This window comes from Dama dama, chromosome 24 (genome assembly GCF_033118175.1).
Source record: "Dama dama isolate Ldn47 chromosome 24, ASM3311817v1, whole genome shotgun sequence".
Classification (NCBI taxonomy): Eukaryota; Metazoa; Chordata; class Mammalia; order Artiodactyla; family Cervidae; genus Dama; species Dama dama.
In genome coordinates this window covers 53,017,529-53,035,818 of record NC_083704.1, presented here as the reverse complement: position 1 = coordinate 53,035,818, position 18,290 = coordinate 53,017,529, and the positions used below count along the sequence as shown (strand labels likewise).

Below are 18,290 nucleotides of genomic sequence, written 5' to 3'. Positions count from 1 at the left end.
ATAAATAATTAAATAAATAGATAAACCATATCTCCTTTAAAAAAAAAAAAAAAAGCCTTCAGAGACTGGGAACCATGACCTCCCGAGGCAGCTGAGGAACTTACCTATCAGTTTAGACCAGCAAGACTTCCGGGTTCTTCTACAGACTAGCAGGGCCATGTGGAGGACTGCAGCAGGTTCCTGGGGGCTCTGAAACATCCCGCGTCGTCAGCCTCTTGCCCATCTATAGTAAGCTCCATCCTCCTAGAGGGACAGGTAGGCCAGGGAGCCATGGGCCTGTCAAGTGCCTACCTGGTGGGGTGGTCACCTCTGCTACCCGACACAAGAACCTGAGGCTCAGAGAAGTTACATCACCACGTTGAGGTCACACAGCTCGACCAAAGGCAGAGCCTGAGACCTGACTCCAGACTGAAGCTCTCTCCCCACCCAGGTGGCAGAGCAGCTCCCCCAGGCTTGTCGTTCATCGAGACTCAACACAGGCTGCCTCTTGTCAGCCTCAGCTCCCACCTGAAACCTGCAGAGGCTGGGAACCTCATTAGCCGCCTGGTACTGACAGTTCCTGGGAGTCTAACACCGCCTGCTCCCCTAGGCCCCAGGGCAGGGCAAGTGTGTTGGAGGGTAAATACCTCCCTGGCTGGCAGGGCCCCAAGAGGCTGAATGCAGACATATGGGGAACACTTGCCTGGCTTTCCTGCACAGATGCAGGGAGGCAGCCTACGGAACCCTCATGAGCAAGGGGACATGCAGGTGCCTGAAGCCTCCAGGTCCCAGCTGAAGCAGCCGGCCAGGCCAGCCAGAGGGACTCTGGCTGTCCTTGCTTCTAAAGACCCTGCACAGTAGCAAGCAGGGTGTGCGCGGCTCTGGAGGTAATGCTGGCAGGGGCCCTCCCCAGATGTCATTTTGTTCTCCCTTTATGGACCCTGGGGATGGAGGGATTGATTAGGTCTCACTCAGAACAAGCCATTCCAGTGACGAGCTCCATCAAGTTCATTTTAATGTTCAGGTTCCTTTGCCCTCATGGATGCAAAGGAAGAGGCCATCAGGCCCCAGTAAACATGTGGGACAGAAATCAAGGCCACTGCAAAGCCACCACCCCCTCCAGAGGGCTTGTTCCTGGATAAATCAGACAGACGGGCCCACTTTGGGCCTTTTGTCAGATTTAGAGGAAACTATTGGCTCATCCAACCAAGTGGTCTATCCCTACTCTGAGATACAGGACAAAGCCAGTCACATGGCAGAAAGGTCAGTAAGGGATGAGTGAAAAGCTGGGTGGCTTGGGGCTCCTGCCTCCAGAGGAGAGCTCCATCCTAGGGCTCCTTAAGACCCCAAGGTAACAAACATTAATGTGAAGTGGCTCCTTCACAATAAACTAGGTATATCATCTGTGCGTACATGGGCCTGGCCTATGGGGGCCTCCCATCACCAGGTGGAGAGTCTCTGGGTGCAGGGCATAGGTGCACAACCTCTGGGGCTCTGGGATGGATATGGTTCCCAGGGCTGAATCTTATTTATTTACCCAAGTGTCCAGTACAAATCCCCGACCTGCCACCCCCCAAATCGACCGAGCTCTTGATTCTTGTTCCCCTGATCACGGTGTTGTTCTCTGCATGATTAGCTGCTGGTTCTCCAGACACTGCTTCAGCTTGTCTTCTGTCAGTGTCAGCCGCTGCTCCAAGATGGAGACTGTCTGCAAAATAAATGTTCAGGCTCAGGATGGAGGGGCCCCTGGGCTGCCCTCAGCCAGGCCTGCTCAGCTGCCCCGGAACAAACGCCATCTTTTCCCACCCACGCTGCTGCTTGGTGCCCTGTCCCTGGGTCTTCATGTCTGCTCCTGCTGGTTCGGGAAGATACTTCTCTGATGTTTGTGGGCAGCGGAAGGACACAGTGAGGGAAAGCAGGCCCTCGTGGTCTGACATTTAGACTGGAGTTGCAGAGCAGAAGCACTTGCTCATATGTCCTTTCAGAGACCAACCAACCAGAGACCATCAACCATCTCCATTCTGAAGATGAGAAAACTGCACCCACAAATGAAGGGACTTCACCTGGGTCCTGCCCAGGCCTTTTATCTTTACAGCTGGAGGGGCTTCCCAGGCTTGGAGGTGAGAACCCTGAACCCAGGAGGGCCACTGCCTGTCTGAGTCCACTGGGGACCGCTGCAGGAATGTGCTGTCTGGGGCTGAGGCCCTAACACCCTGTTTCTGAGTCCATTTTCTCTGCTATAACAGGAACGATAATGCCAAGATCACAGCAGTCCTGGAGACTGTGAGGTGACATTGTGGTGCCCAGCATGTGTCAGCCTGGCCCACGCTGGCCACAGTGACGATGCCCGTCTTGTTGGCCTCTGGGGGGGGCGGAGACTGGCTCTCTGGCCTCTCCTGCACACCCGGCATGATGGCTGGTCTGCCGACCTGGCCCCCAGACAAGGCAGCAAAACCTGCCCCCCCTCCTCTGCCTTTGGACAGAGCGTTGGCAGAAGTGCAGGAGTGTCCAGGCCCATGCAGGCCCACAAGTACACTGGGAATGAAGCAGGCTTGGTTCCTTGCTGTGTAGCCTACAGGCATTAGAAAGGGGTCAGATTAAGAAACAAGACTTTCTCTTAATTTTACCCATTTGTGGACTTTCCCAAGAGGTTTTGCCACCTTCCCGAGGCTCCATGGAGGCTCTGGGCCTTGGTCCAGTAGAAATGAAACTTTCCTTTCACATATTTAATAAAACACTGAAACATTTGGGGAGGGAGTTTCCCCTCTGAGGCTGCTATAAATTCTCACAGCATCCCGCACAGATATCAGCCTCATGGAGGCTGCTCCTCCTGGCGGCTGGCCCCTTCTAAACAAGCTGGCTGGGCTGCAGGGGGCTCTGAGCCCCAGGGCACAGGACAGAGCCTGAAAAGCTGCTGCCTGTGGAATACGAACTGGCACCCTGAGAGGCAGAGCTGAGCTAAAAGAGACGATCACATTCCCCTCTACTGGCCGGCCAGCCATAGAGGGGGTCTGCGGTTCGTAAAAGTGGCAGCGGAAACAGCCCCCGGCTGGCCCAGAGCAGCATTCCTGGAAGTTTCCACTGGCTGCTGCAAAACCCACACTGAGCCAAGCTCCAGAATCATTCCTCATCCAGACTTTTTCCGATGGTCCCGGACTCCAGGCCCCAGTGGGGGAGCCAGCCAGCTTGTCCTCTTCTGGCCAGTACCGCCCCCCTAACACACACACACTTAAAAGAAAGTTTTTTTCCATAGGGACCGAATTTCCAAATGTGGAGGCAGTGGGTTTTGGGCCAATGTCAATACCAGGGGTGCCACGCATTTCATGGGGCTAACTAAGTAGTGCTCCATGGTGGGGGGTGGTGGGGCAGGGGTTACTCAAGCTCAGTAGAAATATGGTCATTAAATTTGATGATGTTAAACTTCTTTGAACAAAAAAGCATTATCTATTTTACCTCAAGCCACCTAAATGGAAGGTGTTGGGAGGTCCTTCCTTTGGAAGCCATAAACGCTTGAGGGGGGGTTTCATAGCATGTTATAGACAAATGGGCTGGGGAAAAAAAAAAAAAGCCCACCCCTCTCAAATCTGCAGCTTCTCCCCTTCCCCCAGGCAAGCTTCTGGAAGAGCCGCATCATCTCTGTTTGGTCTCCACCTCCCACTCCCCGTGTGCCCAGCCTAATCTGCCAAGATGCTGGCTGGCAGCCACCAGGCACTGATCAAGTCCACCAGGCTCTTCCCAGTCATGTAGGATCCCACCAAACCCCATCTGAGCTGGAAGAATGGGCCGGTGAGAGAAGCACAGCTTTGAAATTCTGTACATTAGAACAGTCTCTGCTTTACAAATCTGTCTTAATAATCCTATCCCAATAGAGCATGGGACCTCATTTTCATGGGAAACGGTTATCTCTTCTGATAATGTGAAGCCCGGAAGCCCTGATTTCTGATTTGCTGACGCACCTTCCTCCACCAGAGAGAGGGCTTCCCCAGTGGTGGAAAGGCTCTGATGGGGGCAGCCAAGTAGCAGAGGTCAGACACGCTCAGGGCTGGTGGTACACGCAGTGAGAGGCCAGGCAGGCCACCTGCAGGGAGCAGCCAGGGGTCCATGTGAGTAGGCAGCAGTACCCCTCACAGGTACAGATAAGATTCTGGGCCATGCCCTGTGCTATGTTTGCACTGTGACCTTCACCTGTGGGCTCAGCATGCCTCTGTGAACACGTGCTGCCTTGACATCCAGGGCAGAGCCCTGCCCTCAGTCCTGCGTGCCTGGGGCCACACCAAGCAGGCTGCTCATAGCTTACCCCACCTCATGCCCTGGTCCAGCCCTGGGACTTTTCCTTCTGCCACCTGGTGCCCATACTCCCCAGGCCTGGAGACAATGCCAACCTGCCCTAGAAGGTGAGGAGAAGCACTGGAAAGACAACACCTCTGCAGTCCCTCTGAGTCCACGCTCCCAGTCCAGTCACCTCACTTTCCTTTTATTCAAGGGTGAATGACCTGGTCCCAGCCTCTCACAAAGTCCCCAGGGGGGTGAAAGTTGGGTGTTGTGGCAGGTCCCAAAGAAGGAAATGGCCCAGCCGGACATGGTGTCATAGGATTAGCAACTTAATTTTAAGGAGGGCCAAGGGAAACTGGAGAAGGGGCAGAGGAGTCAGGATTTCTGGCTCCTGGGCAGACTGGTCTGGGCAAAGTGTCTGGGAAAGACAGCTATCATTGAATTGGTGATTCAATGGCTAAGACTCTGTGCTCCCAGTGCAGGGGGCCTGGGTTTGATCCCTGGTCAGGGATTAGATCCCACACGTTGCAACTAAGAGTTAGCATGCCATAACAAAAAGATCCTGCATGCAGCAACTAACAGCCAAATTAATACACAAATAACTATTAAAAAAAAAACAAACAAAAAACAGCCATCAGCCGGGACTCTGGGGTCCAAATTCTTCCACAGAGAGGGCCCTCCTGTCTGTTGACCTTTGAGAAACCAGGAAGCTTCATACACTCTCCTTGGCCCTGTGCCATCCAGACATGAGGCCCCCAAAGTCCAGACCTGAGGGAAGACCCAGGACTGGGCTCGGGGTGGGAGTGGGGGAATCCTGATTCTTTTTGCTAAGCTTGCTCTTTGTTGCTGTGCGTGAGCGTCTCATTGCAGTGGCTTCTTTTGTTACAGAAATAGGCTCTATGGCTTGCAGGCACATGGGCTTAGCTACTTGGCTGCATATGGGATCTTCCCGGACCAGGGATTGAACACGTGTTCCACTGTATTGGCAGGCAGATTCTTTACCACTGAGCCACCAGGGAAGCCCCATCTTGATTCCTGACACACACAGCTCCAGGGGCTGTTCTTGGCAGTTGACATGGAGTGCTCACAATATTCCAAGCACTCCAATATGACCCCTCAGGGCGGGAGCCTTTATCATCCCATTTTTTGCCAACGAACCAAGGCACAGTGATATTAGCTGAAAGTCACACAGCATACAGATGACAAACCTGGACTGTGAACGCTGGTGGCCTGGCCTGGCCTCAGTGAGGGCTGACATGCCAGGAACTGCGCACATCTGTTTTGTCCCCATCCACCGTGTTGAGAGGCCCCACCTGCTCCTCCTGCCCCGGCTCACTGCGGCAGTGCCTGAGGACTACTGGGCCTGGGACCCAGCAGTCTTGATTGTCCCCCGCCCTGTGCCCAAGCTCAAGCTGCCTGAGGACACAGCCATGGATCTCTCTTCTCACCCAGTGGCAGCCACCTTCTGTCCAGGCCACTTGGTCTGGTGGCTCTGGATTAAATGAGTAGAAGCAGCTTGAAGGGACACCCCCGACGGTCACCCAGCAGTGTCCTCACATCATTTGGCCACTCTCTGAGGCGGTTCCCAGGCCTCAAACACCTCCCATGCCCACGGAGCAGCCTCTTATCTAGCTAAACATTTAGGTTTGGAATTATCATGAAAGTCACAATTTTGAGCTATGAAAAGGCAATGCTGCTGCTGCTGCTAAGTCACTTCAGTTGTGCCTGACTCTGTGCGACCCCACAGACGGCAGCCCACCAGGCTCCCCCGTCCCTGGGATTCTCCAGGCAAGAACACTGGAGTGGGTTGCCATTTCTTTCTCCAATGCATGAAAGGGAAAAGTGAAAGTGAAATCTGCTCAGTCGTGTCCGACTCTTAGCGACCCCATGGACTGCAGCCCACTAGGCTCCTCTGTCCATGGGATTTTCCAGGCAAGAGTACTGGAGTGGGGTGCCATTGCCTTCTCCGATGAAAAGGCAATAATATAGGGATATAGTGACAAAAACCTTTTAATATGTATGCAATGACAAGTGACCCTAACACCCTCATTTTAGATGCTATCTCTCACTGGGGTGCTTTCCCTACAACACAAGCAGTCAGACCCCAACTAAGTTGTGGGACTTGCCCAGGTCACCACTGGCGCCCCACCCCTCACAAGACTGGGCTCCACTTTAAATGAGGCACCGTCCTCCCTGAATCAAAGCAACAGGAAGCAGAATTCGGACTCCATGCCTGGACACTGTCACTCTTTGCCCAACACCGTCTGCCTCCCAGGGTCACAGCCATAGGGGAACCAGAAGTTTCACTTTCAAAGTCACACCTGTCAGAGAATCACCTGGGGGCTTGTTTCAGAAACACCTTCTCCTGCTATTACCAACAATTTCCAGAAAGCCACTGCCCTTCTCTTAAGGGAAAGCATTCCCTTAGAAACACCACTGTTTGCTGTTGAATGAATTCTGTTGTTTCTCTGGACCAAGGGCTGGCACACTTGGCCTGCTGCCTGTTTTTATAAATAAGGTTTTACTGCCAGGCCCACGTGCTTACTTTTGTCCATGGCTGCTCCAAGGGCAGGTTGAGTAGTTGTGACAAACTCTATGGTCCACAGAGCTAGAATATTGACTGTTAAGAAAAAGTTTTCCAACCCTTGCTGGAGACACTCTCCTCACTCACTCAGATCCTCTGGGGCACCACCCTGTGCTGGCCCCTGCCAGGTCCAGGGTGACAACGGCGCAGAGCACACAGGGTCAGCTGGCCCCACGGGATGTGCAGAGAGCTGGTGGCCGGTGCTAAGCAGCTGTGGGGACTGCAGTGTGTGCTGGGAGATTGCAGGGTGCTGCCTGGTCAGAGCCAGGGGAGGTGGCCCTAGGAAGTGAGAGGGCTAAGACTGGGGGAGTTCACCAGGAGAGAGAGGCAGGAAGGCCCTGAGGTGGGAGGGAAGGCAAGAGGCAGGAGAGGTGCCTGGGAGGAGGCAGGAGATGGGGTCGGCCCTGCAGGCCATACCCGGCAGCCCCAGCTCTAGCCTCCGAGCGGCAGGAAGGGGCTGGGGGCCTGAGGCCAGGTGAGGCCCCTCTGGCTGCTCCATGGGGATGGTCTGGGAGTGGCTGTGATTAGGTACGATGAAAGCGAGAGAGGGTGAGAGGGTATGATGGCGGGTTGGTCTGGAGGTGGTGGTGGGTGGGCTAAGGACGAACGTGGACAGACTCAGAGCCATGAGGTATGAACCACCAGCACCTGGTGGTGAGTCAGACAGGGAAAGAGAGAGACAAGAACACAGGATGAGGATGGGCACGGGCTGAGGCCCCTCTGAAAGGGTCAGGCAGGCATGGGGCTGTAGTGGAAGAAGCCTGGGCCAGCAGCAGGGTTATTTTGCATTTCTCAGATGATCCTCATTAATGGGGGCAGAGGGAGCTGGGGGGAGACAGGGAGAGGAAGAGGGCGCTGAATCCACAGCCCCGAGGTCCTGGAGAGCAGACTCTGGTGCAGGCGTGCGGGGGCTCTGACCAAGGCTCAGGACCATGTCAGTGAGGCCACTGACAACCCCTGGGAAGTAGCCGGGCCCTCAGTGGGTGCCGAGTGAAGGGCCACCCAACCCAGGGGCCCCACAGGAAGCAGGATGCTGGAGGCATTGGGGGCCAAACACAAGAGCATGGGAGAGGCCAGCTGGGGCCAATGGGTGGGGTTCCTGTCATGACCTGGTCAGAACTCTCTGAGGAAAATTCCCTGGGAGACTCAGCAACGCTGAATCTCTTGAATCCTGATTTTCCTGCCGAGCGGGGAAAAGACATTGTGACCTGTCTCCTATGGGGGCAACACTGACAGGGCGAGCTGCTTCTCTCGCTCACAGTTCAACAGTGTAAGACGCTTTATGAAACACCCTGAAGGGCTTTCTGAGTGTGATGTAAAAATAACCAATTTTAAAGACACAGGCTTTTATTTTTAGTCCCCTATGAATTATAGTGACGCCCGAAGGAGTTGCACCAAAATGCCAGTCCTCGGTGCTAAGTCTGACACCCGGGGCCCTGAACTCCAAGTGGGAGGGAACGCAATATGGGAGACATTTTGACAGCATCACGGTTCCAAACCTTCCTGCCTCAGATGCCTTTTCTCTGCTGGCATTGAGTCACCAGGTGTCTGCGCCCCCTCAGGGCACAAACTGAGGGGACAGAACCTGGGTGTGTGTATCTCCTCCGGCCTCTAAGGTGGCCAAGGGGAGCCTCAACCCTCACTCCTGCCACAGGGCCTCGCACATCTGCGACGCTGGGAGAAGTCAAAGCAGATATGTGGGGCCTCTGCCCGCGAGGGGCCAGGCAGCCATACTCCCAGGGGCTCTGCTCCGGTCCAGGGGAGAGTTCTGCGGGCATCACATGGGGAAGGTGAGAACCAGTGCTCCCCGGGAGAATAATCCCCCACCTTGGGAAGCTGTGGAACACAGCAGGACAGGTTCAAGTTACCCGCAGGCTCATGGAGCAGCGCAGCCCTTTCAGGCACACACGCTCCCCGCCCCTTCCCATCGACTGCCCATTTCCCAGGCCCCCACAACCCCATGGCGCAGCCTTAGCCCTGTCAACCTCCTCTTTCTCCTTGGCCTGGTTTCCTCTCACGTGAGCTTGCCCTGCACTTTTCCTCAGCTCTTTCCCCCATCTCTCATTTCTGGCTCCTTTTTAAGCCTCTTTTTCCATCTCTCTTTTCACTTTGTGTTTAGGGAGAATGCAAGAAGAAATGTGTTGACCTGGCCCACAGGCACTGAGCGCCGCCTGAGTCCAGCCCCTGACCTGGCTCACCTGCTCTGGGGCCACAGCCCGGGCCAGCAGACATGGGAAGAAGAGTGCCAACCCTGAGAGGAGGCCCCAAGGCCTCTGTGCGGAGACAGCGCAAGACAGGCCAAGCACCAGGTGCAATGGGGGCTAAGGTCCCAAGGCAGAGAACACAGCACTCTCTCGGCACTGCCAGGAGGCCAGAGTGGTTGGTTTGGAGTTACCGAACAGGGAAAAAAGAGCAGAGGCCACAAGGAGAGTGGAGGAGGGCCCCCAGGGCCCGCAGTCAAAAAGGGACAGGAGTCGGGGAGCCTTCACTCCCCGGCACTGCCTCGCTGGAGCAGCCAGGGAGAATGGTGCTCCTGTGGCCAACTTACCAAGTGCTGGATCCAGAAGGGACCCTGGGAGAAGAGGCTCAGCTCGGGAACTCATCATGGCTGTCTTAGTTTCACAACAGGTAGTGAAGCGGGACTGAGTGAGCCGGCACTTCAGATCACAGACCTAGCTGCACCCTCCAAGCCAGGTCCCTTCCAGTAGCTGCTGCTCTGTCCAGAGCCACCACTGCCACCATCTTGACTGACGACCTCTTGCACACTCCCCATGTGCAAATGCAGCAGGAAAACTACTAGAACCCTAACTTCTGCAAAGGAGGGACCTCAGGACACCACGAGCCCTCCTGACATCATCCTGCACTCGCACGCTCATCAGGAGCCCATCCCAGGTGGTAACTGAGATGCTGGCTCCTAGGGGCTTCCAGGCACTGAGGGGCTGCAGTACCAGTCCTATCTGGGTGGGCTGCTGGCAAAGCTGCCACGACTGACAGTGAACAACACCTTGAAGGAGAGGAAAGGATGAGGATGACCAGCCAGCTGTTCTCTCTACATTTTTCTCAGCTATTGGGCAAGTTCCTTACAAAGCTTCCTGTGCACAGGTGACTCACTCCAGGCTTCCCCACCATCCTCCCCGCTGCCATCCAGCTCGGGGACAGCTCTTCTTCCTGCAGCCCTCAACCCTCAGCCACGGCGCTTCCCTGTCCACACTGCTCTAAGCAGAGCCCCAGGGTGCCTGGGGCCCCCTATGGAGAGTGGTATTGGTTTCTGTGGTTGAAAGGCCCTCCTGTGTCTCCCTGGAGCAGGGGAGACACGTGGCTCAGAGGTGGACGCTGTGGCTGAGCCCAGACAGACGACAGAAGAACAGGGCTGACATTCAGCCACTTGTCCCCTCTAGTGCACTGCCTCATGGCGAGGGGAGCTCAAACTGCCCTGGGAAGGCAGTCTCACGGGAAACCAGGAGATGGGGAGTCTCACAGTCTAGAAGGGAAGAAAGCAAAGGGCTGGGGGTAGGAGAGCCACATAAGCACACATCTGCTACAGCGTGGGAAGGTGGTCAGGTTGAGAAGGGAAACGTTCAGGGCAGAGGCGACACCTGGGAGAGGGCGGGGGAGGGCAGGGGCAATGGGGTGAGCAAGCAGGGCGCTGAGCGGGTGGGGGAGGCCGTGGGAAGGGCTGATACAGGGTGTCCCCTTTGCTGCCATGTGGGGCTGTGCGCAGCAGTGCTGTCGGGGCTCTGCCCAAAGAGCCTCCTCACCCGACCCCAGGACCCCCATCGTGCAGTCAGTGCTGTGGGCCCCCGCATGGATGGAGGACTGGATGACCACTCCTCTTAGTCCTCATCCTTTCGCCTTGGCTTCCTGGAGACACCCCACCCCCTTGCCCTCCATACCACTTTGGCAGTATTCCTTTTCTGTTCAACAGCACAGGACGAAAGGCCAGGCTCCTGGGCCTGCACTCAAGGCTGGTGCTGCCCTTCACTACTGTTCTCTCTGCCCCACCCTGCCTGCTCAAAGCCCCGCTCCAGCCCCGCGCCCCTAAGAAGTGCTCCTCGCCCCCACCCCGGCGCAGGTCCCTGCCCTCCTCCTCTCTCAGCACGTCATGGTGCTGACACGGGTGTGGGCCTTAGAAAACGCCGGCCTCCGCCTTTGTCCTGGGTAGGGACAGCACGGCACCAGGGCTATGCTGCCTTCGTTCAAACCTGAACTTTTACTACTTTGCTGAGTGGTCTTGGCAAGTTATCCGATCTGGACTTCAGAGTCCTTGTCTTGTAGAGCCATCGTTAACACTTTATCATAGCTAACATTTACATGGCACTTGCTCTGGGCAGGGCTTCACCGTGGGAACATGGCTCTCCTGGCTCACAGGGGCCCTGGCTGAGTGCTGGGCTTGTGGGGGAGGGGCCCAAATGAGGCCCCAAAGACAGCCTGTGGTCAGGCCTCGCAGGGTCTGAGCCATCAGGGCACGTGGTGGTCTGGCTGCTTCTTAAAGTTCTCCTGTGACGGAAAGTTCCTTTTAATCACTTCCAGGCTTGTGGTTGATTCTGGCTCCTCCAGGCAGTCTCCCCAGAGGGGCTGGGGAACCCCAGCCCCCTTCCCTCAACACAGGAACCAGATTTCTGGGGGCGGGGAATGGAGGGTCCCATGTGCCCTGAGTCTCAAAGAGAGGGCACAGTCACCCAGTCATGCCACTGGGGCACTCGTGTGTGGGCAACATCCAGGGGCAGCCATTGGCTTAGCGCCCCCGACTCGACTGTGCTGCACAGAACGTCTAACTTTCCTTGGGTTTCACTGCAAAGATGGAAAAATGTGGAATTAATCTCCCCTGTAGCATGCTTTTGACTTCACTCAGATTCTAAAGATCTAAAACAGATGCAATAAAAGGGGAATCTCTTTGCTGTGGGGTCTTGTGAGCTATCAAAACAATGCAGGGCTGCTGGGTCCAGCGCCTGCCTGGCTCAGCCTCGTCTCCTGGCAGCTCCAGTTCCGGCTCTCCGGGTGGTACACGTGTGTGTGTACACATGCGGGGCCCTGACTCAATGGTACCCTGGCCAGCCGGCCACTACATGTCAGAGGTGTGTGGGGGCGGAAGGGGCTAGCCCATCTCCCTCGGGAAGGGTTGCCGGTCTGGGCCTGGCTCTTCCCACCACCAAAGGTCTACGTCTCAGCCTCAGCCTGAGACTGGCGCCTGAAGGTCTGTAGGCCAGGGGCCTTCGAGTCAGAGGTGTGAACACCCGCTCACAAGCAGCCAGCTGATGGCCATCAGAGTGCCAGCCTCATAGGCACAGGGTTTCTGTCTCTGCTTGCTCCCAGGCACAGCCCTGGGCGTGTCATAGGTGCACACTGACTGCTGGATGGACACATGCCAGGCCCTGAATGCCGTGAGGATGCAGAGAAGGCAGGTCCAGGTCCCGGGGCACCTGAGGATGAGCCTGCCTGGCTGCTGAGGACATTCCCCCAGCTTGGTTTGGATCTGGGGAGTTTTGAGGGAGCGGTGGAGGAGGAAGAGGAGGGCAGACAGGCTGGAGCCTGAGGGGTTGCTGCCAGCTGGCCTGGGGAGGGAGGAAGCCTCGACATCAGCAGGAAGTGAGGGTGTGCGAAGCAGGACAGAAATCCAGGAAGCAGCCCAGTTCCTCCCCTCCCCGCTGCCCCCACGCCCGACCTGATGGAACTGAAAGCTTCAAGGCCTGAACTCTAAAGGGGAAGGAATGGAGATTCCTGCTCATGCTGATATCTGTCTGATAGGTTAACTCGTCCAAATCACACACATCTGATGTACAGAAAAACAAGATCTAAAGACATTCCCCTCAAGCTGTCTGGGCTCAGCAACTGTCTTTTTAACCACCCCTCATCATCCTGCAGCCTGCTGCCAACATCACAAAATGAGCTTTTGTCCCTTGAGCCCTCCAGTCCACATTTCTGCTTCACATTATCTCAGGGATATAGGATTTCTCTGGTGTTTCTGCATCCCCCCACCCCCACCTCTAATGAGGACTAGTTCTCTTCAGGAAGTACATAAAACACTATTTTCTATTGGTGGATTAGCTATGGGATTAGAGAATCTTGGCTAATTTACCTTCCTTGTGACCTTATAGCAATTCCTTTTAAATAAATACAGGCTTTTCCATATTACTACTTACCCCCAAAGAAGAGGCTGTAAAAAGCAGGTCCACTCACCACCATCCATAAAACTGGATGCTCCCGGGACCATGAGGTGCAACCTCCACCAGGAGAAAGACCTGAGCCATACACTCCCTGCCAACCCTGGCCTCTGCCAGCCATGAAGAGGCCACCTAGGACGCCTAGGTTCTGGGAGGGACACGCCCCCAAGGTGCAGGATGCCAGTCACTGCACAGGCATAGGCTCTGTTGTGCTTTGGCTCCAGGGTGAGTCCAAATAGGGCATGAACCTTGGCCACCTTCAGTATCCCATTTCTTCAGATACTCAGATTTTTAGCAGTCCATATACAATAGTTGATTAGCTAAGACCCAATAAAACACAATTGTCACAAGTCAGAGAGACTGCTTGATAGCTTGCTGGAGGTCTGAAAACCTCAGTACAGCCTGGCAAGTCAGGCTGTGGCCCTCATCCAACAGGTGCAGGGATGCAGGATTCACAGGCTCCCCCTGCTCTGCCGAGTGCCCACTGCCCATGCTGGGAGACCCAGCCTCTCATCTTGGCCAGTTTTCTAAAGCCACCAGCTAGGTCCTGTTCAGAACAGGGGCACACAACCATTTCCCCCAAATGCCATGCTCTGCTCAGTTGAAAGCTCCTTTCTGCTTTTTCTCCTCCACCCAGCCATAGCTACCATGGGGAGAATAAGGGTCTGTACCAACAGTGCAGGCCCACAGGGCCCTCTGCAGGGAGGCAGAGACAAAGGCAGACCTGACAGCAACCCCTCCCAGCTCCCATGGTGCTTCATTCATGAGGGCACCAAGGGGCCAAGCAGTCAGCTAGGGCTTGGTTAATCTCAGAGCTGCTTAGGCCCATTTGGGGCTGCCTGTCACAACCGGAAGACTCATGGGCCCCTTCTTGTGGCCTGTGCTTGACTCTTCTAGGGAGGGCCCTTGGGTCCCCAGAGCAAATCGCTTGAGTCCCCTTCCTCCATCCTCTGAGAACTATCCAGAGCCAGGCTGAACGAGAGGTCCCTGCTCAAGACTAGTGCTCCAGCTCCTGCGGCCCAACCCCACCCGCCCCCCACCCGCCCCGCCGCCAGCTCCAAGCCCGCTCTGGGCCTCCCAGGAGAAATCTCATATGACCGTGAACACTCCCAGGTCCAGAGGTAACCGCAGCCTTCCCAAACCCATGTGGTGGGTGGGGGCATTCCATCTGCAGCTTTTTTGGGGAGGGGGTGCTTCTGCCACAACCACAGACAGGACAGAACACAGAGCTGCCATCCAGCCCCCCTCATGGCCTGTCTCTGAGTGCTGCCAGCAGTGCTGGCCCTGACTCAGTACTCCCCAGGCCTCTGCATTTGCAAAGCCAGAGAAGCCTGTGGACAAACTGCTAGAACGAGCAACAGGGCTGGGGGAAGGCCAGGGCCAGCTGCTCTGCAACCGTCTGGAGGGGGACCCAAAGTATCCAACAGACCAGAGTATCTTCAGTCCCTTGTCCCCAGGAAGGAGCCTCTTAACAGGAAAAACAAGTCTCTTGTCTCCCAACCTCAAGAGGCAGGAGCCCTGGCTATCCTGAACTCAACCGTGGCCCAAGGGCAGCCCTTAAATATCCATGAAGAGGCTGGTAAACCCACTCAGGACTGTACACAGTCGAGGCAAGGTGGAGACATGCACCTGAGAGAGGGCCCGCTCTTGCAGAAACCAGCAACAGTATCCCCTGTGGCCCCACCTGTGTGTGCACCTACCATGGAGTACGGGGTCGGGGGGAGCGTGCACACAACCCACAAACAGGGGTCACTGGGCACTTTCTCTGTACACCTTCCCAACGAATTCCATCTGGACATACCTGGGAGGACCCGCCCCCAGAGAAAATGGAGAAACTGCTTTAAAATCTGGAGTCTGTTTCCACAAACAGCAGCTGGTCTGTCCAGGAAAGAGGGACTCTGAGAGCCCCTCAGAGTGGTCAGGCAACTCAGTCCATGGCAGGTGGGCCCAGAAGTCCCACACCTTCCCATCAGGGTAGAACTAGACACCTCACCTGAGCAGCCCATCAGAAAGGAAATTGCAGGGACCATGGCGGGCAGGGGGGCTCAAAGCAACGTGTCACTGTATCCAATTCCCCAAGGCAAACAGGCCAAAATCCTTATCCTTGTTGAGTTAGGTCATCAGAGTCACAACAAACTGGACCTTCTAACCAGCAGGGCTGGGTGGCCCGCCCCTGCCTGCTTCCCATGGCTTGGGTTCCAGTCCTGGAGCCCAGCGGCCCCCGTGACTCACAGGAACCTGAATGTCTGACATCACAGTCTTGAGCACGGCTGCCATGAAAAAACACAGTTGGAACAGGAATTTCATGGCTTGGTATTTTTAAAAAGCAGCAAGACATGAAACCAGAGTCAAAAATAACTTTGCTGTGAGTTTCTGAGGCAAAATCACTGGTCGCCTGCCGGGCCCAGGCCCCTCACTGCAGCCTCCCCCGCTCCCAGGTCCTGTCCACACGGGCGCACCTCGGGCCTCGCCCCTGAGGAAGATGCAGGGCCTCCGCAGCTTCCAGACACCACCCACCCTCTGTCACTCAGGAGTCCGAAAAGGAAGCAAAGGGTGCCAGGGTGGGAGGTGAGGACGCTGGCTGTGAAAACAGCCTCTCCCTGCTCACTGGTTAGTTTCCCAGCACCTGGGAAAGGGACCCTGAAATCATTTGGCAGCACCCCCACAAGAACACAAAGGCCTCTGTCCAGACACTCACTGAATGCCTGTCACCAAGCAGGCAGGCCTGGCAGGGGTCCACCTGGAGCCCTTCCTCTCGGAGTAGCCACAAGGGGAGCAGCCCGGCCAGGGGCAGCAGGGAGCGGTGACTCACGGAAAGAAGGCCGTAAGAGTAGTCTCAGGCCCCACCTGAGATGCCGGCCCCTGCTGCCCACCTCCGGGACAGATAGATGGGCAGGGTCTAATGTCTCCCCTCCATGGAGGAGGAAACCACAGCTTCCCCAAGTCCACACAGATGGAAAGAGAGGCAGGCTGTGCCAAAGCATCTGGGGCTTCTGACTCCTGGTTGGAGCTTTGCTCTGGCCCCATGCAGGCCTCTGCAGTCAGGCCATCTATCTCAGGAAGAGACAACTGGGGCAGGCCCAGCAGGACAGTGACAGGGCGGCCGCAGGACAGAATGGGAGTTGGGGGGCAGGATAGGCTCCCGGGAGGCGGGGGAGGGCACACGGTACACAACACCCACATCCATGATCTCTGCCCTAGCTGCTCTTGAGAATTCCCATGAGGGGTTTTGAAAAACAAGAAGTTTCCCAAAGAAAAACCTAAATCTCATTGTTAGGGAATATATTTTCCGCAACAACCATTACAATGATTCAGTTCAAAGAATAGCTATCACAAGATGTATATACATCTTTGCAGAGCTTCAGTCTTGGCCCAGATGCCTGGATCTGGGTTCAACGCTCCCATCTAGTGCCAACCCCCTCACCCCGAGCCACCCGATTTTCAATAGTCTCCAGGCCCCCCGGTCCCTCTTGCCACTTCCTGGACCGGGGGCAACACCTCCTCTTTATCTCCCTCCCATCCTAATGGCTAGTCAGACCACTAGAGCCTCCTGGCAGCTCAGAAGCATCCCTGGGACTCCAGCGGTCACAGAGGCCTGCGCCATGTCCATTCCTGTCACCTGACCACACCAGTGCGTTCCCACTCGGATCCCGAGAATGTCTCCCTCATGTCCTGCTTCACAGTCAGCGCCAGTCTAGCACCCAGGTAACCTGGAGCTTCCCCACTGCGCTCAGAGGACACGAGCAGGCTGGGCTGTCCCCACTTCACATGCGAGAAGGCTGAGGCTCTGGGAAGCCCCGTCCCCTGCCCAAAGTTACCCAGGTGATGAGCGATGGCGCTGGCTCCCAAGCCCAGGAGAGCAGTACACCCAGGCTAATGGGCAGTGGCTCACTGAGCTGAGCAGAGCAGCCGTGACACCCAAGGGCAGACCACGGCTCCCCACAGGCAACAGGGATGTGTAAGGTGGCCAGGTGGGATCAAGGCCCTGAGGAGCTCAGTGGCAGTGAAACCCCAAACAGCAACTCCGCAGGGGCAAAGGGGGGTCTCTCCAACACAAAGAAGGGCCAGGGCAAGGGGGTGTGTTTTCTGGCTAGTGGCCTCAGAGGTTGGGCCACTGGGCTGTGACCACAGAGCACTAAGCCAGAGTGTCCAACCGTAACTTTCAGGAAGGTCAGGTTTGGTCTGCAGATAAACTCAGTGGGTCGAACCAGCAGGAAGGCAGGCTCTGAGGACCATGAACCTCCACAGCGGGGTGCTGGCTGTCACCTGGGACTCTGTGACTCCACTAAACATCCCGGCCACTGCCCACTGCAGCCCCAGGCTTCCTCCCTGAAGGATGTTCAGCAGGACAGAAGCCCGTGTCCCTCTCAGAGACTGCTCAGAAGTAGGCTAGCCTGTGGGGGACGGGAGAGGCAGTGATGTAAGGGAGAGGGGACTTTGAACTAAGCAGGAGTCAGTGTCGGGGTGGCCGAGACACCCTCGGCTCCTGCACAGCATAGGCGTGCGTCAGATGGTAAGGAGCACTGCCAAGGGGGCAGCGTCTGAGGTCAGTACCCACAGGAGGTGCAGAGCCCAGCTGAGATACCCACACAGGAACAAGGATGGCAGTGGTCATCCAGCTCTACACCTGAGGGGAGCCTCCAGAAAGGACAGTCCGGCAGGCTGGTCCTCAAGAAGGGGCCAGGGACCCTCCAACCTGAATGGGACAGCTCTGGCTGGGGCTGAACACTTCAGTGAGAGCCCCAACTCCAGGAGAGGACGTGGGCGTGGAACACAACCAACAACCAAGCCCGAGGTGGCACGCAATTTAGTGCAGACACTCCCCAACACACACCATTTCGAAAACAGGTTGCGCTCTTAGACCTCGATAGGGACTTCACCTTGGAACCCAAGTTGAGTCTGTCAGAAACAAGCCACACTCTAGCTTCCAGGAACGCACACTGTCCAGCACAGTGGGTGACTGGCTGATGGGCTTGGCCTTTGGTCAGGCGTGCAGCGCCGTCTGGACTTGCAAAGGGGCTGAAAGGTGTGAGCCCGGCCACAGGCCAAGGCAGAGAGGCTCACTTCTTCCCTGAGATGCCAGTTTCTTACGAAGTTACTATCAGACTCCTGACTGCTAACACATAACAGAACCTTCCGTGTACGCCTTTAAAACACAGTGAAAGGAAATGTTTTTAGTGTCATACTCCTCTGGATGCAATGAGGCTATTTTTAACCACCCTCTCAGACTTGATTTCCAATTTTATCCTATAAAGTTCTAATTCATTCCACCTCCCCTGATCTCTCACTTGATG

At 56.0% G+C, this 18,290-nt stretch overlaps 1 protein-coding gene across 2 annotated transcripts in view; it reads right to left on the bottom strand.

Annotated features, from left to right (window-relative positions):
* Positions 1-977: 977 nt before the first annotated feature.
* The window catches only part of POC1A (POC1 centriolar protein A), a 74,303-nt gene continuing 56,990 nt past the window's right edge, over positions 978-18,290 (bottom strand). For both annotated transcript variants that reach the window (XM_061128454.1, XM_061128453.1), the window contains exon 11: positions 978-1,687. In XM_061128454.1, the coding sequence (XP_060984437.1) occupies positions 1,589-1,687 (99 nt within the window). In that variant the 3' untranslated portion in view covers positions 978-1,588. The remainder of the gene's footprint in view (positions 1,688-18,290) is intronic.